Below are 20,746 nucleotides of genomic sequence, written 5' to 3' on the forward strand. Positions count from 1 at the left end.
GGGTGGAATGGAGGGGCAAAAGAGCGGGAATTCCGCCACAGAGATCCCTTGGCATGAAGCATGGTTGCTTTCGTGCAGAACCAAGACTATTTGTGGCTCGTGTCCGCTTCTGCGATCGGATCATGGAGCAAGGTGCATCTTGTTTTTTTTTTTCTGAACAGACGGTGCTATTTTCCAGTCACCTTTCACGGTCGGAAGCATTTGCAGAAGGCATACGCTCTATTACACAGCAACATGAATTCCTGATGCATCATATTGCTTCCGAACGTGCTCTCGAATCCTTGAGTCCGTGGATACTGCACTTCAATTTCTTATCACTTCTGATAGGAGACGTGATCCAGGTGGTGGGGTCCAAGCTCCGGATGGATTCTCTTGCGAATGGCCGGGTAGGGTCGGAAAAAGATACTTGATGTCCGAGTGGTTCAACAAATTCCTTTGTGATGGCCTCTTCAGGTGGCCCAAATTCAAATGTAAAAGCATATACATTGTAGGGAGAAAAGCGCCGCTTATTGGGCGCTAATAGTGGGGGTTTAGAAACGACAACTAGAAAGAAATGCGGTCCAAAAAAAAGGCCGGAGGTTTTACCTGGAATCTGAAGATATGGAAAGGAGGCTGTTCAAATGTCGGGGAGGAGTTCAGAGCTCTATAAGATTAGGGGGAGAAACAGAGATAATGCTTCCAAAATTTGGGTGATGTGTATTAAAGAGAGGGAGATGCAGTATGAGTTTGATTTATCTACTCCATACAAAGTAATCCAATTCCACAAAGGATCCAAATTACCTTTTGATTAAGGCTAATCATAAACACTCGAGGAATCGTCAACATAAATATAAGAGTCTAGACTCTCTATCTTTTCCCAAATCAGGCAACTGTCTTAGGCCCTTACAAGGTTCGTTGTATAGCTCGGACCGTGAGATAGTCCGGCTGACCTAATCCAGCTACCCCGATCGAGACCGGGCCCAAGAAACGGAAACCACAAAAGCAGTCACTTTGTACCCGTCAAGTACTATTTTGCTGTACTGGCGGTGGCGGAGTACTTTTGCCTACCTTGACCTTTCTACCTTGACTTCTAACTTTCCTCTTCCCCTCTCTTTTCTTTATTTCATCCTTGCAAGGAGCTTGCACCCTCGTCTCTGCTATATCTCCCATTTGATCATTCTTTGAGGTAAATTCTACCCCCGGCCTGTCTGCCCAACGTGTGGAATACCCGTTCGAACCCCGTACATAATGACGCATTCCTCTACCCGCAAACCCACCATTCCCAGCCGTTTTTCTTTCAAGGACCTTCCTTGCTTCTTCTTTTCCTCTTCCTGTTATCACCAGTACCTCCACATGCCACCTGGGTTTCTGCGGAGTCGGCCCTGCAATCCCGCATCTACATTGTCTCGTGCAAGTGGCTAACTTTCTGGTAGAGCCTCCTCAGCCTCTCACGGAGCTTCCGCCTCTGATCTCTAGCTTCTCTCCATTCGAAACTCCTTCCACCTGCATCAATCACAAAACGTCTGGTCTGCTATTTAAATCTTCATTTTGACCTCGCCACCTCGTCTTCCACTTGCCTCCGCCTGTGTGTTCCTCAGGGTCCCGACCAGGTGGATGAGTGAAAATCTGTCATCGCACAAACCATAGCGCACTCTTTGCCCAGCCTCTCCAAGCTTTTTTTAATATTGCAGAAGCTCGGGCCAAGACATTCCAGCAACACAACAGGGGTTTGTCGGCATCACAGTTTGAATTCCCATCGTTCGTGCGATCTTCTCGACTCAAGCTTGGCAGTTACCTGAGCCTTATCGTGATGGGTCAGTCGCATTCCAAAGGCAACGCCTCGGGCGACCCTTTGCAGTCCTATCCTTCGTTTTCCAAGTCCGACACCAAAGAGTCTCTTCGCTCCTTGCGTGGCTCGATCCGATCGAAAATCCCTGGTGCTCGCAGCTCCGATAGCCCTCGGGGCTCCACCACTGCTCTCTCCCGGACCGAGAGCCAGACCGACAAATCCGATGCTGGATCTCTCAAATCTGCGGGAAGCCGCCCAGGCTCCAATGCTGGCCTTCCCCAATCGCCTGGTTCCGAGAGCGCTTCGCGACCCGGCTCCCCCCAACCACCTCCGTCCCCCTCGCTTTCTAGCAGCCTCCAACGAGGCCACAAGGATGTGAACGCAATGAAGCAGAGCGGCGAAGTTGACCTTGTGTCGGATGGCCCTCCCTCTGGTGGTCCCCCGACTGGGGCCGCCGCGGTCGCTGGTGAATCAATTCTGATGAAGCGAGAGAACCAGCTGAATCCTATTTTGGACTTCATCTTGAACGCTCCACTGGAGACTTCGGGATCTCCTGGGATGGGTATGGGTGCTTTGAAATCGATTGACTTAGACGACATGATCTCGCGACTTTTAGACGCTGGTTATTCTAGCAAGGTTACCAAAACAGTCTGCCTGAAGAACGCGGAGATTACCGCCATCTGCACCGCCGCTCGTGAGCTCTTCCTGTCGCAGCCTGCTCTGCTAGAGCTGTCCGCGCCCGTGAAGATTGTCGGCGACGTTCACGGCCAATACACTGACCTCATTCGACTCTTCGAGATGTGTGGATTCCCTCCCGCTTCTAACTACCTCTTCCTAGGTGACTACGTCGACCGAGGCAAGCAGAGTCTGGAGACGATCCTTCTGCTGATGTGCTATAAGCTGAAGTACCCTGAGAACTTCTTCCTGCTTCGAGGTAACCATGAGTGTGCCAACGTTACCCGTGTTTATGGGTTCTATGATGAGTGCAAGCGTCGCTGCAATATCAAGGTCTGGAAGACCTTCATCGATACCTTCAATTGTCTCCCGATTGCTGCGATCGTCGCCGGAAAAATTTTCTCTGTTCACGGTGGTCTCTCTCCTAGTCTTTCGCACATGGACGACATTCGCGGCATCGCTCGTCCCACGGATGTACCAGATTATGGTCTGTTGAACGATCTTCTGTGGAGTGACCCGGCAGACATGGAGGAAGATTGGGAACCAAACGAGCGTGGTGTCAGTTACTGTTTCGGAAAGAAGGTGATCATGGACTTTTTGCAGCGTCACGACTTCGACCTGGTTTGCCGTGCTCACATGGTGGTTGAGGATGGATATGAGTTCTACCAGGATCGAATTTTGGTGACTGTGTTTTCTGCACCCAACGTAAGTCTCCATTCCTCTTTGTTTCAGTGCGACTCATACTGACCTTTCACAGTATTGTGGCGAGTTTGATAACTGGGGCGCTGTCATGTCTGTTTCTGGTGAACTTCTTTGCAGCTTTGAACTTCTCAAACCATTGGACTCGACCGCTCTGAAGAATCACATTAAGAAGGGCCGAAACAAGCGCAACAGCATGCTGAACAGTCCTGTAAGGAACCCTCCCCCCCTGAATTTTTCCCATGTGATCGTTGCTGCATCGTGCAACCCTACTGATCGTTCTTGCAAATCATGCCATGCTGCATCTCATTTCTTCGTGAACAAATCGCTAACCAATTCCAGCCTGCGGCGGTATCGGCGCAAAGTTATTAGGCCCCACCGATCGATCTTCATATGAAATTGAAATCATCTCCTGCAATCCGTCATTGCTGTCATGGTCTCGATTACTCTGACAGTCACTGACTGGCAATGAACACGACTTCCACCAAATTAGCAGCGCGGTAGCCTATCCCTTGTTTGATATTGGCTGATCATTGAAAACGCTCTGCCGTCACGGCTCGCACCAACTTCCGGGCCCAATTCTCCCCGGTATGATTGCCCAAAAATGAGGCTTGGCGCAGAACTGAACCGAATTCCTCTGACCGGTCTGCAAATCGGAGCCATCAAGGCACCGCAGCCTGCGTAGACCTGCAAATCCCACATTTGCAGACTCAAATGGAAAGACATGCTCGAGCAAAGTCACGTGACCTACACGGGCCACTTGATTGTCACCTACTTCGGTTCCCGCTCACAACGTAGACGCGTCCAGACCCACGGCAATTTATCTTCGGCCCTAAAAATCACAGCTCTGTGTATCTACGTGGCTTGGGCTACCAGGCCTCTCGTTTCTGGTGTGGCATTCTCCTGCATGTACTTCCAATATCTCTACTCTTTTATCTCAAACAAATGACATTACTTCGGCGTCGTTCGGTTTTCTTCCTTTCTTCCACATATCTAGGACAATGGACCGTCCTTGTATACTCATAGGCTGAGTAGGAACCTTACCAGTGGTTTCTTTGGGGTATATCTCAGACATCTTTCCAACATATCCCAGGGTTGTGTCGCATATTTGGCTGGACTCCTGTGTGGGTAAATCACCCTTGCTGCTACCAAAAACGCCCTCATTCGTTGATTAAAATCCAGTCAAACAGACCGATATGGCTTGCTGATTCCCAGAAAGAACTTTGTACAACCACTGCTGACCCGTTGCGTGTCTAGGACACGCTCGGGACCACCTCCCTACAAGCCTCGGCAGCTCACCCGCATGTTGTCGAATACCCTTGTGCACAGGTGGTACTTGGATATCAGGTACTACTAGCAAAGACTGGACTTGGTTCACCCCTGTGCAGATTAAAAAAATCTGGAATTGAGTCGTTCAAGTTCAACGGAATTGTCTGTCTTTTCTGCTGTGGATGTTCTGTTCCCTACAATGCAGAACGCAGATGATGACTCAACTATTGTTGGGACTTCCGTGCTCTACGATATCCAGTGTATGGTGGATCATAGCTTCACAAGTCAAAGATGGCTACTTTGAGGAAACAATTGCGTTTTGTTGAACCCGAAGACGTCGGGCAACCAACCGATTTTCAGACGGCTTCTTCGTGTCTCCTTGAAAGTTTATGTGAACTAGAGTTCCTTTCTATAGAAAATAGACGATATCAGGCATGCAAAGGGGTTGTGAACTGAACTGAAGTTCTGTCTAGCGCACTACGCGAAGATCTGATCATGCTGAATTCACAGTGAGACTTGGAAGCCCAACGATAGTGCAGGACGGGTTGAGTTGAGCATTTAAATAGACCTGTAGGAGTGAACCGAATCCTCCTCCTAATAAGTGCAATAATTGAACACTGGTTCCCTTCGTTCTAGCTGATCGGGGATAATTGGAAACACGTCTTCTTCGGGCTTTTGCCCATGTCAACCCCCTCACCAGAAGATATCGACAGTACAAGATATAGTGCCTACGTAGAAACTCAACTGACGAGTCATGGACTATATACACCTTGAGAAATCCGGTACCACTATCAGTAATATCGATTTAAAATGACATGTGAATCTTAGGTCAAGAAGGTAAGGACTTAATTTCCGAGTACCAAACGCATGACGTCGGAAGAAGCACGTAGAATTTGACGGTTCCCATACCAGTCAACCCGACGAGGCAAAAAACATTGCAAATGACTATAAAGTCTTATAACTTACTTTAAAGTCCTACGATAACCTAATCTAGAATAGTCTTATCTTTTTTAATCCGATTCAAGCTGTAGCTTCATGTTTAGAGAGCTCTCTTCTAGGGGTTTGATTTGAAATCTCAACTGAGTAGACGCCTACCAATAGAAAGAAAAAATGATCCCTAGTCTTTTTAAATTTCTAGGATAGTAATCGAACATTAGTGTTACGCTTCAAATGGGAGATCGTCATATAAATCTGGTGAGAAAGATAAGCATTTCCACATGTACATTTTAAATGGTCTTAGTACACCATACAAGCTGCATTTGCAGATGGGTGGTGGACCCCACAGGCGAGGGTCTGTGGATATTTGGCACCCAAATGAAAAGGGCCAGTAATAGGCTCCATTCTCTATTCTTCTATCAGGTACTATTCTCGTGTGGTAGCGAGGACTGATTCTTCCCTGCGATTTGGCACTGGGTCTCAGATTGTACATAAAACGTGTCGGTCATACATGAAAGATATCAATAACCCACACACAGAGAGAGTTATCTCGGAACGAACAAACCGTACAGTTCAGGCTATCTTTGGGTCACTTGATCAAAACCAGATAGGCGCCGTCGGTAGGCATACCGCTGATAAGATGCACAAGCAACCCCGCCACCGGCGAGTCTCCCGTGCAGACACTCCATGAACAACTGATGTCGATCACCAATAGGAACAGTCCCTTGAATCTGTCTCTCCGGGTGGGATTACTATTTGTGGTGAGACTGACCTACAACTAGCGATTTTCACCCCGCATAGTGGATTTGAACTTGTTATCGAAGATACCGGGCGCCTGCCCGAGATGTTATCGGGCTCTACACGAGGGGAACAATTGTAGGATAAAGAAGCTGGTCCCTTCGCCTCATTCCAAATGTGTAGAGGTCGAAGGTCATATCAAAATTCCAAAGACATGGCTACCGCACTTCCTGGAAAGCCTCTCACGGCGCTTGCACGATGCACTCGGCCAACGAGCAATGTGAATACCTCAAGATCACTACGCTTTACCTCAACACTGCAAGCCCACGCAAAAGCGAAGACGATTGAGAACCCCACATTACCACCGCTCTCTGCGTTACCGCCACATGTCTTGCTTAGATCCCTGTTGGTCTCTACGATATCCTCGAAGAGATTTCTTCTGATCCCCGCACTTTCGTTAATGTCTTTCCTCTCCAAGCCCAACAGAATTTGGCTATTTGACGTGGATCGGAATCCACTTCTGCATGGAGTATTAAAGAAAACATTTTACAACCAGTTCTGTGCTGGAGAGAATGGAGCAGAATGCAAGGCCACCATCAAAGAAATGAAAGAGATGGGGTTCAGCGGCATGATCTTGACATATGCCGCAGAAACAGTGTTTGATCACAGTACCCAGGCTCAGCAAGGACAGGGCATTGCATCTTTGAAAAGCGAGCATGGGATTATTTCCATCGACCCGAGCATCGAGGCTTGGCGGAAAGGGACGGTTCAGACCATCTACATGACAGAGCCCGAAGATTACCTCGCAGTGAAGTAAGTTACTCGGCATCCATCCTATCAGGGAGCAAATAACTGACCATGTGAAAAGGTTGACAGGTGCCGGCGTTAAAGTCACCGAGGCGTTCGCCGCTGGAGAGTTGCCCCCGCAGCAAATGATAGATGCCCTGGATGAGGTCTGCACCAAGGCCAAGGCGCGAAAAGTCCGCATCCTCGTCGACGCCGAGTCTCAGCATTTCCAAAAGGGTATTTCACGGGTTGCAGTCGAGCTGATGCGCAAATACAATCGCGACGGGTATTCCACCATCTATAATACATACCAGGCCTACCTCAAAAGCACACCCGCGACACTGGCCAACCATCTCGGGGTGGCAACCGAGGATGGGTTCACTCTCGGCCTCAAACTCGTGAGGGGCGCATACATGGCCACGGATGAACGGTCCCTGATCCATGACACGAAGGAACACACCGACAACGCATTTAATACGATTGCGCAGGGGATACTGAGAAAGAACCTGGGAGATTATGGTGACAAGGGCACCCGCAAATTCCCCTCGGTAAATCTGTTCCTGGCGAGTCACAACAAGGAGAGCGTGGTGACTGCCCACGAGCTCCACAAGCAGCGTGTCATGTCTGGCTTGCCTACCGTGCCGGTGCGCTTTGCCCAACTTCACGGCATGTCTGATGAGGTCAGCTTTTCGTTGCTTCAGATGAATGATGGCGATGGAACACCGGAAGTTTATAAATGTTCTACTTGGGGAGGTCTGGGGGAATGCCTGGCTTATCTTCTTCGTCGAGCGATTGAGAATCGTGATGCTGTTTTGCGGACAGATAATGAGTATCGGGCGTTGAAAGCGGAGGTTTTCCGCCGAGCCAAGTCTGTATTTTCTCCTTAGCCATCTTTACAGAGTAGCCAATAAAATATCAATGATCACTGTGTTTCCCTGACTTGGACCCTCCAGCTCAAATATGCTAGACCAAGGATATGTGAGACCTACATTGGTGTCAAGAACGCAAGTTATATCGGACAGGCACAATCGGCTCCCAGCGGAAGCTGCGCGGGGGGGCTGATTGCAAGAGTCAGGGGTTGGAAATGATGACCTAGTTAATGAAGGAACGATTATGCATTCGGATGGAGAGCATCTGCGTATAAATTTTGGAATAAGCATTGTCAGTTTCGGTAAAGATCAACAGCTTGTCGGGGACCAATCGAAACTTAATTTGAAACCGGGAACAGCGGAAGTGAGAATATACCTGGGTCTGGTGATCATTGACCTCATGGTACGCAACCATGACGTGAGGATGCGAGGGTCGAACGAAGTTTCATATCTCCGCCGCAAGGACATTCACACTTGCATAACCTGACATACATGGACCGTTAAAGACAGGTCGGGTGGGGGGTGGAAAGTGAATTTCCGCGAGTTGGAAAAGATTTGGTTAGATGTACAAAGTACTTCCAAGTACTTCACAAGTTCGCCCCAGTCTCACGAACCTACCCCAGCTACGAGGGGAAGTGGATAAGTATCAATACGGAGTAAACAGTAGGATTCAACATGGATCTTGACACGTGTAGCCAATCGATGGATCAGAAAGTGATCGTTCCAAATTGCCGAGGACCCCCGGGGCCGAGCGTATACATGCGCTCAAGCCCTGGAGGCCACTAGCGCTGCAGCGTACCAAACTCATAGAAAGTCTAAGCTCCACCCACCCTTGATGTCTGAGGAGCTGGTTGGTCTGCTCGGCGAACCTCCGAAGCTTGGTAAGCTTATCTTCGTCCGGATTAGTTCTAGCCCGGAGGTCCTCTCCTTCAATCTGGGGCCCCTCGCTTTAGGAGGCAGGAAGTGGGGGTGTCACGCTGGGGTAATTCGGGAGGGATTTTTTTAAACTGTACACTCCCTTGTACGAAAGCTGAAGTTTTCGACTCCCAAAGCCCTTTCAACACTCATAGTAGAAGCCTCAAAGAGTGAATGCTATGGCCGCTAAGCTCAAAGGCAAGTCATTGAGCCAAGTCATCGGTCTGATTGGCGCCGTCGGATTCGTATTACAGGGTTACGACCAGGCCGTTTCCAATGGACTGTTGACGCTGGGTTCTTTCATCGCCGTCTTTCCTCAAATCGATACCGTGAATACCAGCGGTGGTGAGAAATCTCATAATTCGACAATCCAAGGTATGTTACTCGAACAAATCAGTCATAAGACGTCTACCGAGAACAATGCTGACCATGACAAGGCACCACGGTCGCTATTTATGAAGTTGGATGCGCCTTGGGTGCAGGCTCCTGCGCCTTTCTAGGTGACAGACTTGGCCGTCGCAAGACTATATTTCTTGCCGGTTGCATAGCCATCATTGGGATAGCTATCCAAACAAGTCCCTTCTCCCTCGGTCAGCTGATCGCTGGCAGAGTCGTTACTGGTAAAGACCCAACCCACCATCGAACAAATTACACCAAGCTAACTGGCGTTCTGGCACTGAACAGGTCTTGGTGTCGGTGGCTTCACCGCTACAATCCCCATGTACGTCTCCGAGTCATCCGGAGCAGAGGCCCGAGGCCGAATGGTGCTACTGGAGGGATGGTTTGCAATCGGCGGTATTGTTCTCGCAACATGGTTAGAATTCGGACTCTACTACGTCAGCGACAACTCTGTGAGCTGGCGGTTCCCCATTGCATTCCAGGGCATCTTTGCCATCACTGTGGTGGGATGTATCATGCTCCTACCCGAGTCTCCCCGCTGGCTCGCACGCGTTGGCCGTCTCGAGGAGGCAGCTGAGGTGCTGGCCCGCATGGAAGATGTGTCTGTCGACTCTGAGCATGTCCTACAGGAGCTGGAAATTATGCGACAGTCACTTATAATTGACGACAGCATCGAGTCGGCAGGTTCCTCTTCGCCATTAGCTCTGACGAAGAACCGCCACCTGCACCGTACCGTTATTGCGGTTGGGGTAAACATTCTGGCGCAGATGACCGGGGTCAACATCATCACGTTCTATTCTGATACTATCTTCGAGTCCGACCTGGGCTACTCGGGCACAATCTCACGAATCATCACCGGCTGTCTGCAGATCTGGCAATTTTTAGCTGCCGGCGTGGCCGTTTTGCTCATTGATCGTGTCGGACGTCGTCCATTGCTCATTACTGCCGCTGTCGGTATGACCATTGCCCAGGCCTGTCTGGCGGGGCTGTCCAGCGACCTTGGAAATAAATCCGCAGCTGGCGCATCCCTCTTGTTCTACTTCGTAGCGCTCTTCTGCTTCCCCATTGGACTTTTCCTCGTCCCATTCATGTACGCCGCAGAGATCGCCCCGCTACGCACTCGTGCAAAGGTTACTGCGATGTCCGCTGCGGCAAACTGGCTCTTCAACTTCGTGTTGGCAGAGGTGAGCCCGGTCGGTTTCGCTACTATCAAATGGCGGTATTATATTGTTTACGCATGCATCAGCGCCTTCGCTGGTATATTTTTCTACTTGTTCTGCCCTGAGACTCGGGGCCGAACATTGGAGGAGATCGATGATATTTTCGTTCAATCCAAGTCTGTCTTTGATACTGTTCGTGTCGCACAGGAGATGCCATACCAGACGGAGATCTTGGCGCATGTCAGTGACACCGAGAAGGGTGGCCTGGAGGACATGCAAGTGGAGAATGCTTAAAAATTAAAAAATGACATGAAGACGTTCAAGATTATGGGAGGCTCATCGGGGTTGTTTAGTGGGAAGCTTGTCTGAGAATATAGATTTACGTCGGTAGCTAGTTCCGTTGGCAGGCATCTTGACAGGGTACGAATAAACCGTTTAGACAAGAATTTGATTTGTTTACCCTGAGACTTTGGCATGACAAGCAGATCGCAACTCCATATTCGTCAAGCATCCAATCCCAAAAGCAGGAATGATACGGACACAACGCAACAAGGTCGACGAAGGAAGATATCGCTGCGAATGCTTCACTCTTTCCAGGAAGGGTACAGTATATTGTCGTGTATACATATCCAACGCCAACAAATGCAGCGGAGTAGCAACCAGCTGAGTCAAGACGGGCACGGTCAACTGGGTGATGATCGGCTTTGCGTGGGGATGATCCGCCAAGCCATCGGGGATGACATCCGACAACCACGGGGCCAACGTAAATGATCCAAAGATCGTGACACCGTCTCGCACGAGGAAGATAGCAGCTGCAGTTCGTGCCAATGATTTATTATGGGGGACAGCGATTGGAGTGTTCAATGTCTTGGCATCGGGACCCCTGCCGGTACCGTATTCCTGCGCAAATCGGATGTCCTTCCACAGCGCTAGCGGCACATTGGCCATCATAGTTGTGGCAAACGTGATTGTCCCCGCGGCGGTTATCTCAAGCTTGCGACTGATTGTGTCGGTCAAGTTTGCCACGGAATAGGTTGCCGCGTAAAGGGTCCAAACGATACCAAACGGTCGCTGGAAGATGAAGAGACCCGGCCGTCGGAGGGCTCCGAGCGCATGCCGACGAAGTCCGCGGAGAATGGGTTGCTTGAACGCGGCTTGCTCGACAAGCGCTCTGAGTGCTTGTTAGCGCGGAATCATCGCGCTTGGAAGCGAGTCAAACCTATCAATAATTGCGACCGCAGGTGTTACTAGGGATGCCGAGGTTGCTGCCGCAGCGAGATCACCAGCCAGCTGGCCTAGTTCAGGGTTGCCCCAGCGACTTTCATTGGATTGAATTTCTTGTTGCATAATGATAATGTGAAGTACATAGTTCCAAGTGTCTTGCTTATCTACTTTGAAAATGATGGATAGTGAGTACACTACTCAACCCAGCCAGATAGGAGCACCGGATAGCCTCCCGATGGTGCAGATTCCGAGAAGCAGCCACGCGTTTAGCTTCATGTTTTCCGCCGGAGCTCAAGCTTACTGCAGTTATCATGTGGGGTGAACGGGGAAGCCTCCGATATTTCGAAGGGGAGGGGCTTGTTGATCATTGACGTTTAAATCATTCTGTTCTTCGTCTCCGACTGATCAAGTTCACGTTGCCATCACCTCAACTCGGGCTTCCTACTCACAATGTCTACCACACTCATGAGACTTCGCTCGGCACGGCCTATTGGCTCTCGCCTACGCTCTGTTCCTGTGAGCTTTTCTATTCAAACTCGTGCTAAGACGACCTTGCCATTCCGCCTCCCCGATGCTCGAAATGAACCAAACGTGAGTTTAATGAAACCGTGTAGCCCATTTCAATGCTAATTCAACGATAGCCTCTATACAAGAAAGGCTCCCCAGAGCGCGCCAAGCTCGAAGAAGCATTGATCAAGCTCCGCTCTCAGTTGCCCGTGCGGAGTGAGCTCTTCTTTGATGGAAAATATCAGGCAAGCTCCGAGTCTTGGGATCAGCAATTGCCCTCCGAACACGCCGTCACCTTCACAAACTACCCACTTGCCACTGAAGAGCAAACCCGATCAGCGATTGAACTAGCCCTGGAGGCAAAGCAAAGCTGGCAAGATACCCCATTCGTTGACCGAGCTTCAATCTTCCTCAAGGCTGCTGAGCTGCTGTGCACCAAGTATCGATATGAAATTATTGCGGCTACGATGCTTGGACAAGGAAAGAACATCTGGCAGGGAGAGATTGATGCTGCGGCTGAATTGGCGGATTTCTTCCGCCAGAACTGCAACTGGGCGGCGGAAATCTTGGAGAAGCAGCCCACTCGTGGCAGTGATGGCATGTGGAGGTTAGTCTATATCAAAGATGTTGAGCTATTACGGGATCCGTTGCTAACTACTCGCAGTCGTATCGACTACCGTCCCTTGGAGGGCTTCGTTTACGCTGTCTCCCCTTTCAACTTCACAGCCATTGGCGGTAACCTGATCTGCGGACCTGCGCTGATGGGTAACGTCGTACTGTGGAAGCCTTCGGCATCTAACGTTTACGCCAGCTCTTTGCTCTACAAGGTTCTTTTGGAAGCTGGTCTTCCTCCCAATGTGATCCAATTTGTGACCGGTGACCCCGAAGCTATTACCGAGACGGTGCTCTCCCACCACGATTTCGCCGGCTTGAACTTCATCGGCTCTTCCGATGTCTTCCGTTCTTTGTACGGAAAGATTGGCCAGGGTGTTGCCGAGAAGAAATACCGCGAGTTCCCTCGCTTCGTTGCCGAGACCAGCGGAAAGAATTTCCACCTTATTCACCCCTCGGCCGATATCACCAGTGCGGTCAACCATACCGTTCGTGGCTCATTCGAATACCAGGGTCAGAAGTGCTCTGCCACATCTCGTCTCTACCTGCCCGAGTCTCGTGCAGAGGAGTTCCTTACCAAGTTGAAGGCTTCCATCCAGGAGATTACCATTGGAAGCCCGGACAAGGATTTGGAGGCTTTTATGGGCCCCGTCATCCACCGTGGATCATTTGAGAAGATCAAGTCCATCATTGATGCTAGCAACAAGGACCCCTCGCTCCAGCTGATTGCGGGTGGTACGTATGATGAATCTGTTGGATACTACGTGCACCCTACTGTGTACCAGGCCGAATCACCAGACCACAGACTTTTCAACGAGGAGATCTTCGGTCCCGTGCTTACCGTGTACATCTACAAGGATGCCGAATGGACGTCTATTTTGAAGTCTGTTGATCAGAATGGGGGTGGATTTGCCTTGACTGGTGCTGTCTTTGCCAAGGATCGCGTTGCCATCCGCCAGGCTGAAGATGCGCTCCGGTACTCTGCCGGTAACTTCTACATCAGTAAGTCTCGCCGTGTCTACGTGAATTGTTGTTCAATCTAACCGTTCATCTTTTCCAGATTGCAAGACAACCGCTGCCCTGATTGGCCAGCAGTCTTTCGGTGGTGCCCGTGCTAGCGGAACCAACGACAAGGCTGGTAGCGCCGACACTCTTCGTCGGTTTGTTAGCCCTCGGTTGATCAAGGAGGAGTTTTTCGATCAGGACGCGGGTTTCACTTATCCCAGCAACCACTAACGTTGGGACATGAAAATGAACGAATAATAGATTTTACGCTAGCCTACATGTACTTTCATAATGGAAGCCTACTGTTATGTATTTTTTTAATGAGTCCACTTCCAAAACAAGATGACACTAGAGTAGTTGACCGCTTCGGCGGCCTCTGGCCTGAATGAGGTGGGATTTGAATGGTCTTATTTATCTGGCTGGAGATGATGTTGGGGTTGTAAAATGTCCGATCCCACTCTGCTGTCTTTTTTGATGGGTGTCTCATTTCTGGATCTGTTTTCATCTCGGTGCGATACCGAAGTTGACAATGAACAATAGGACAGCGTGAACATACCGGGCTTATCACCCTTCGACAATCTGCAAAGGACTTTTCACTTGTAAAACCAAGAATATCAGACTAACCATATTGTGACTAAGAACTCTTCTGATCATAAAAAATGAGAAGAAGTCCCTGTTCCGCAACTAGAAACCTGTATCTTTGCGCATCTTTTTCATGGTTACTGTAACAACCCTGCCTGAGATGTCAGTACCTTCTCAATTGGAGATCTGCCATGGTTTCGGTCGCTTCTTGTAAACCTACAGTTGGATTAGAAAAAACCGGTGTGTTCTACCTGGTATAGTGCCGGGCATGGTGCTGAGGTCTTTCTTAAAGAAGTGTATGCTTTAGGGCTTAGGGCTTACGGACAAACTGGTGGTACTTGCTTACGACCACTCAAAGGCGGTGAAGGAGGGGTAGACTGGAGTAGGAGGCAGAAACAATACCCCAAATAGGAAGGTACACCTCCCAAGTCAGGGGTATAAGCCTTTTGCAATCAGCCGGAAATGTAACTATTCTCAATCATTCACCCCCTCATCAGATGATACTTCAGTTATCATGCCCACTTATTACCTATTACGTGGCTCCATTCTCTTATCAAGGATATCAAAGATATCCAGAATCTCAAAGCCTATTTTGGGCACATCGGGAGCCCTCCCGGTAGTCCCTCTCTCAGCCCCCGCACTCGTTCTAGATGTCGGAATTGACGCCGTTGACTCATGTTGAGCTGTGTAACTATAGATATAGAACTATTAGACCATCTGGTAGAAGATTTTCAACTACATCCTCATCTCAGATGGCTATCTCCAAGTCCGACCCAATCATCATTGTAGGCGGCGGAGCCTTCGGGCTCTCCAGCGCTCTTCACTTGACTCGCTCGGGCTTCACGAATATTTCTGTCTTTGAGAGGGATGAACACATTCCGCCGCGGTATTCGGCCGCCAATGATCTGAACAAGATTGTGCGCGCGGAATACGAGGATCCCTTCTACACCGATTTGACGATTGTAAGTCCAGCATCTTCGATGCACAAATAGTAACCGAGTTGATTACTGACCGGTGTCCTGTTCGATGATTCAGAAAGCTATCGCCGCATGGAAAACACCTCTTTTCGCACCTCACTTCCACCAAACTGGCTTCCTCCACTGTGTGTCTGGCGAAGCGCCCCAGAAAGCCATCGACACCCTCAACAGATTCCGAGCTTCGGCAAATGCAAGTGATCAAATCAAACCACACGTCGTACCGCTCAATGGTGTAGACGACATTCGCCAAGCTTGCTGGCAGCTCGATGGCCCCTTGACCGGATGGAACGGATACCTGAACCGCTTCGACGGGTATGCCCACTCCGGGAATGCCCTGGCAGGAGTATACCGCGCCGCGCAGGCCGCCGGCGTGCGCTTCTACCTCGGCGAACGCGGCGCAGTCGACGAAATCGTCTATGTCAGCACCCTGCAGGGCAAGAAGAGCTCCGGGATCCGAACAAAGGAGGGGAAGTTCCACCCATCTTCGCTGGTGATTGTCGCAGCGGGTGGTGCGGTGGGCCGTCTTGTCCCGGAGATCGGGAAGAAGGTCGTGGCCAAGTCGTGGTCTGTGGCACATGTTCTTCTTACCGATGAAGAGACTTCTGCGCTGCGTGGTATTCCTGTTACCTACGCTCGGGATCTGGGATTCCTCTTTGAGCCCGACCCAGAAACCAACTTGCTGAAGATTTGTCCCATGGGAGGAGGCTATATCAATACGGATCCTAAGACGGGTATTTCTCATGCGCCGGGGACTTTGGAGGAAAGTGCCTTTGTACCGGAGCACGATGAGAGGCAGATGAGGAAATTGCTGGCGCAGACTTTTCCGGCGCTGGCGAACCGTCCGCTGGTTAAGAAGTCGCTTTGCTGGTTTGCGGATACTGATGACTCGGACTTTATCATTGATTTTGTTCCCGGGACGTCGTCCTCGGTTGTTTTGTTGTCCGGTGATTCCGGGCATGGGTTCAAGATGTTCCCCATCTTTGGATCGTGGGTGTCGGATTTCCTCCAGGCTGGTCAGCAGAGTGAAACAAGGTGGAAATGGAAGCACACTGACCCTAACGAGGGCAAGGGGAATTGGGGTGGTGATGTGAGCTGGCGTCTTGGAGAGTCAAAGGAGCTCTCTGAGATTCGGCCTGCGGTATTGGCTAAGCTTTAGATTATTTGAAAACTAGATGAGTGCATGTGTTCATAATTACGGTATTTTCATATTTCAGAATATGTACCACTATTCCCTTCATGTCGTAGACCGGGTTCAGAGTTATTTGAGAACGGATAGAATGGATTGAGGAGGTCGGTAGAGACAAATTTGCAAGTCGTCAATTCATCACATGTTCAATCTACCATATTCTATGCTCAATCATTGCATTTGACACCCACTCAGTATCATAACTCTCAATCGAGTCTGCAACAGCCATGATCTCAGCCGAAGTCAGCATCGTACTAAAATCACACTCCACATCGAAATCAGGATCCGGCCTCAGAAGCGCATCATCGTATCGAACACACTGAGGTATAGCACCAGGAACCGGTGTTGCAGAAGGGGAAGTCGGGTGGGGAAGAACATTAGCCTGCTGGAAGAATTCAGAGACTGGCAAGGGTCGGGGCTGATCGCTAGAGATACAGCCTATTAATGTCTCATGTAGCTGCTGGAGCTCGGATCGCCGGAATTTGGCAACTTGGTTGCCGTCTCTGATCATTTCGTCAAAGATGGAATATGCTTTCTCCAGCCAGTTGGGGTGGCTTTCTAGTACACGTGGGTCGATGGCCGGGCCCATGAGGAGGATGATTGTGGATACGAAGACTGATTCTAGATCAAAGGGGAGGAAGTTTTCTAGAATTGGGATGTTAGTTGAGAAGGCCTGTCTATGACCAAAGGTTATTTTTACCTAAGAGGCCTTGACTCTGTAGACTGGAGAGAATGCTGATGATGTGCTGAGCGGATTCAAGACACATTTGCATCAGATTCCGGACGTTTCGGGAGGCATTGAGAGATTCCACACAGCTTTGGGGGGATTCGAAGCGGATTTTAAGAAAGCAGAATAGGAGAGGCCGGGTGGCTAGGATGATACACTGGATGTTGTGTGAGTGGTCTCTCATTTAACAACGAATTAGACACTTACCTGGTGATATTGGAGATGTAAATATGCTGATATGCGAGAAACTCCGCTGCCTGGATCCAAGTGTAGCGGGAATGACTCGCGAAGCTCATCGGCAAGCCCTGCGATATTCGCCAATGCTGCTTTTGTGCTAACCAGAAATGTCCGGTTGATGCGCCCATTGACAACATATATAGCTGTTTATTTTGTCAGAGGTGATCAACCAGGGGGGCTTAAGGAACCTTACTGCTGTTCACTTCGGCAATGATCTGAGACAACTTGATGTGCATGCCTAATGACATGGTCTCCGATGGGTCTGCAAAGGTGGGGAGCTGGGTTTGCACATATCGGTCATTGATTGATTGAGGCAGACCCATTAACGATGTCATTTCTCGATCCAGTATATATATAGTCCACCAGATTTTGCCGGATCTTTGGACCATGTCATGTCCCAAATCTTCGACTGGCATACTGGTGTGCATTCCTTGTGCCATAGCGATTCGGATTGCTTGACCGATCTAGAGCATTGGTCAGTCAGACGTTTCAGCTGAGAAATTCGTTAGCAACCTTACGTAGTTATGTGCTGATGTTCGATAGTCGACACACTGGTAGTATAGAGCGATGCAACATAAAATTTCTGTTCCGAGCATAGGGTCCCGGTATAGAGCAGTCGGGTCAGGCAAAAGCTGCAAAGCTTTGACGAAATAGCACACCCCTGGTGGCTTTTTGCCTTGGGCCTTGGGCTGAACGAACCCTTTCCCAAAGGCCAGGATAAGGAGAAAATGGATGTACCACAAAGTGTTTGTCATAGATTGTCCATCTCCAGTGTAAAATTTCTGCAACGAGCTCATGAACTCATCTTCGTCGAAAAGGTGATACAACTGCCCGCACCTGAATTGCACGGCGTTGATCAGATACATTGTGTGGTCGCGAGTCGGGACAACTGGAACATCTGGGCCCGGAGTTGTTCGTAACCCGTCCCACCCGAGTTCATAGGTCGTTTCATCAAATATCAAAGTTTCCGTGGGTAGTGCATCCTGATAGAGGTGCTGATGTGCCAAACTGAGAACTCGCCGAGTGAATGACCAGTTGGATGATGTTCCAAGATAGACTATAGATGTTAGAGTTGCGCATTTCAGCACCCCAGCGGAACCTACATGTGCGGCCATTCGCTGCAGACATGAAAGTAGGAGGACCGGATGATAACGGGTTGGCTAGCCCCGAGTCTAGATCCTCCAGATCCTGAGCTTCATCATGATCCTCCGGGGTAGTAGTCCTCTCCAACGGAGGTACATCTTGGGGATCTTTGGGATCTGGAATGGGTTAGTAGGTAATCACTTTAACAGAAAGCAAAACAAACCGATTTGAGTATCGAAATTCGAGCTGAAAGGGCTCACTTGGCCCTTCTCGTTCTGCTCTATACGCGCAATCTTCTGCTGCAGTTCCAGGATGTAGCTGCGATGAATGTGAGTCATCGATTCTTCTCAATGGTCCAGTTGACTTGCCCTCTTGTTACCAGGATCTTCTGATCGCGGTCATTGAATATGCAGCTAAGTTTCCGCTTGCTACATCCGTCGCATGGCTGCGACCCGGAACATTTGATCTTTTGTCTTCGGCATCGCACACAACTAAATTGTTAGTGAGTGTTTTTCATTAATTTAGGATCTAACTTACGCATTTGAGGACCGTTTTGTGACTCTTCCATTGCCCGCCATCTGTGTTGAAATATGCAGAAATCAGCCAAACCGAAATGCGGGGGAAAAGTTCCCCGTGAGGGCCCGTGAGGGCCGTGAGGGGATCTCTTGTTATCAAGACCAGGACGAATCAGATAGTTTGGTAGCGATGTGGATACACCACCTTATCTGTTCTGAAGATAGAGAAAGATTGATGTGTCGTCGGGTTCCCTCCCGATGATTCAAAAGAATTCCAATCTATGGCCATTTGACATCTTTATCTTTGTATACTCCTATGCTCCGGACTTTCTTCTTCTTTTTCTAACCTTTCAACGCTGCCCAAGTAGATTTCGATTTGTCTCCCAAAATTGCCTGCATGCCGTGTGACCCCAATGCTCAGTCCACCATTCTCCAAAGCTGTCTTGAACGCTTTGTTCATCCACCCGTAACACCCGCTCATCTCTTTTAAGGGAACAGAGTGCACATGGATGGGATGCCTTCAATGCGCCCTGGTCCGCCCGTGCCGTAATAACCTTGAACGCACTAGGATCTTGGACAACAGGGATCGGCCGCTGGCCTGCGGCTTGTAGAATAGCATTGAACACCACCGCCCGTTCACGCCAAGTAGTGAGCACATCGACGGCATCTTGTTCTTCTTTGATGTTCTCTTGTTTGTTCACGCTGTTAAGTTTCATCCCACCGGCTTTGCCAGAACGGGCAGGGCCGATTCGCATACTTTGACTAAGAATTGTGTCACGTTTCCATCGGAGACTACGACCGGCAATGATGCGGGCGGCCGTTTGAAGAACAAGGTGAACGTTCAAGGCTGTAGTTGAAACGGCCTGTGAGGACGGTGAAGCCGAGGATCGCAGCTGGGATTTTGCGAGTGTAGCCTCTTTCCGAAGATTCTCAAACACATCTAAGAATAACTCGAGAAGGATTGATGGCGGTGGAATGTTTGTTGGACGAATGGTGGCCGTTGGGGCTGTGGTCCCAGAGACAGAACTACTAGGAGCCGGGCTAGGGGCCGTCGGCGGTGAGGCGGGTTTGGATTTGGGTAGAGCCTTCACAATAGGCCCATCTGAGAAATCACCCCAGTCATCGAAGGCATCGTCATCCCAGGTTGATGCAGGCGCATTAGTAGATTTAACAGGCGGCTTTGTAGGTGATGTTCTAGGAGGTTGTGTTCTTTTCTCGGAGACCTTGGGGGTGGGTTGGCTAGCAGGTGCATCAGTGAAATCGCCCCAGTCACCAAAAGAATCATCCTCCCATGTCGCCTGATGTTGGTTGTTACTATGTCCAAGGTTTGGGTTCTTTTTGGCAATTGTCGACGGATGTTTCACAACTAGTCTTGAGTCTTGCATAGAGAGTGAATCCAGCAAGTCAATTGTAGTAGAAACCTGCGTAGAATCTTGCCGAGGCTCTGGCGACGGCGACATAGTTATTGTGGATCGCCAAAGAGACGTTGATTGTGCATGTTGAGTGTTTGCATCAGGGCCCTCGAATTCACCCCAATCGTCTTCATCACTTGCTGGTGCGTCCAATGCTGCATCGAAAAATAAATCGCTACCTGGATTCAACGGAAGGTCAAATTCCTGATGACCAGGGCTTTGCCGTGAGGCTTCAGGAGCTGCAAATTGACTGACTGCTGCCGGGTTCGGATTGGAACGTTCCTTGTGCTGCACACTTTCTGATGACCCGAAGAAATCGAAGTTCCCGTCGACAGTGAGGAACGGGGGTTTTCGGTATTGCGATGGCTTCTGTATGGACTTGCTGTCTGGAACAGGTGCCTGGCCAAACGCTGCTAACAGATCTGCGGACATTTTGAATGCCCACGAATCTCATGAAGCTTTGAA

At 49.6% G+C, this 20,746-nt stretch overlaps 8 protein-coding genes across 8 annotated transcripts; 5 read left to right on the plus strand and 3 right to left on the minus strand.

The window, feature by feature from the left end:
• Positions 1–1,789: 1,789 nt before the first annotated feature.
• Pdw03_4410 (Serine/threonine-protein phosphatase) lies at positions 1,790–3,514 on the plus strand (the record flags this gene model as incomplete). The annotated part of the gene is made up of 3 exons (XM_014675691.1): positions 1,790–3,148; positions 3,201–3,353; positions 3,485–3,514. The coding sequence occupies 3 exons, from the start codon at positions 1,790–1,792 to the stop codon at positions 3,512–3,514; spliced, it is 1,542 nt and encodes a 513-aa protein (XP_014531177.1).
• A 3,031-nt stretch (positions 3,515–6,545) lies between these two features.
• Positions 6,546–7,758, plus strand: Pdw03_4411 (Pyrroline-5-carboxylate reductase; the record flags this gene model as incomplete). Its single annotated transcript, XM_014675690.1, has 2 exons — positions 6,546–6,898; positions 6,954–7,758. 2 exons carry the CDS (start codon positions 6,546–6,548, stop codon positions 7,756–7,758), a joined length of 1,158 nt encoding a protein of 385 aa, XP_014531176.1.
• Positions 7,759–8,834: 1,076 nt separating this feature from the next.
• Positions 8,835–10,508, plus strand: Pdw03_4412 (Sugar/inositol transporter; the record flags this gene model as incomplete). Its single annotated transcript, XM_066100739.1, has 3 exons — positions 8,835–9,030; positions 9,093–9,275; positions 9,340–10,508. The coding sequence occupies 3 exons, from the start codon at positions 8,835–8,837 to the stop codon at positions 10,506–10,508; spliced, it is 1,548 nt and encodes a 515-aa protein (XP_065956139.1).
• Positions 10,509–10,670: 162 nt separating this feature from the next.
• On the minus strand, positions 10,671–11,561 carry Pdw03_4413 (Enoyl-CoA hydratase/isomerase, conserved site; the record flags this gene model as incomplete). The annotated part of the gene is made up of 2 exons (XM_014675688.1): positions 10,671–11,385; positions 11,434–11,561. 2 exons carry the CDS (start codon positions 11,559–11,561, stop codon positions 10,671–10,673), a joined length of 843 nt encoding a protein of 280 aa, XP_014531174.1.
• Positions 11,562–11,888: 327 nt separating this feature from the next.
• On the plus strand, positions 11,889–13,793 carry Pdw03_4414 (Aldehyde dehydrogenase, C-terminal; the record flags this gene model as incomplete). Its single annotated transcript, XM_014675687.1, has 4 exons — positions 11,889–12,029; positions 12,080–12,552; positions 12,610–13,559; positions 13,618–13,793. 4 exons carry the CDS (start codon positions 11,889–11,891, stop codon positions 13,791–13,793), a joined length of 1,740 nt encoding a protein of 579 aa, XP_014531173.1.
• Positions 13,794–14,896: 1,103 nt separating this feature from the next.
• On the plus strand, positions 14,897–16,277 carry Pdw03_4415 (FAD dependent oxidoreductase; the record flags this gene model as incomplete). The annotated part of the gene is made up of 2 exons (XM_014675686.1): positions 14,897–15,106; positions 15,180–16,277. The coding sequence occupies 2 exons, from the start codon at positions 14,897–14,899 to the stop codon at positions 16,275–16,277; spliced, it is 1,308 nt and encodes a 435-aa protein (XP_014531172.1).
• A 181-nt stretch (positions 16,278–16,458) lies between these two features.
• Pdw03_4416 (Fungal transcriptional regulatory protein, N-terminal) lies at positions 16,459–18,932 on the minus strand (the record flags this gene model as incomplete). Its single annotated transcript, XM_066100740.1, has 9 exons — positions 16,459–16,952; positions 17,008–17,191; positions 17,242–17,414; positions 17,465–17,735; positions 17,790–18,328; positions 18,375–18,530; positions 18,578–18,672; positions 18,723–18,845; positions 18,892–18,932. 9 exons carry the CDS (start codon positions 18,930–18,932, stop codon positions 16,459–16,461), a joined length of 2,076 nt encoding a protein of 691 aa, XP_065956140.1.
• A 287-nt stretch (positions 18,933–19,219) lies between these two features.
• Pdw03_4417 (serine/threonine-protein kinase ppk6) lies at positions 19,220–20,713 on the minus strand (the record flags this gene model as incomplete). The annotated part of the gene is made up of 1 exon (XM_014675684.1): positions 19,220–20,713. One exon carries the CDS (start codon positions 20,711–20,713, stop codon positions 19,220–19,222), a length of 1,494 nt encoding a protein of 497 aa, XP_014531170.1.
• Positions 20,714–20,746: the final 33 nt, after the last annotated feature.

This window comes from Penicillium digitatum, chromosome 1 (assembly GCF_016767815.1).
Source record: "Penicillium digitatum chromosome 1, complete sequence".
NCBI lineage: Eukaryota > Fungi > Ascomycota > Eurotiomycetes > Eurotiales > Aspergillaceae > Penicillium > Penicillium digitatum.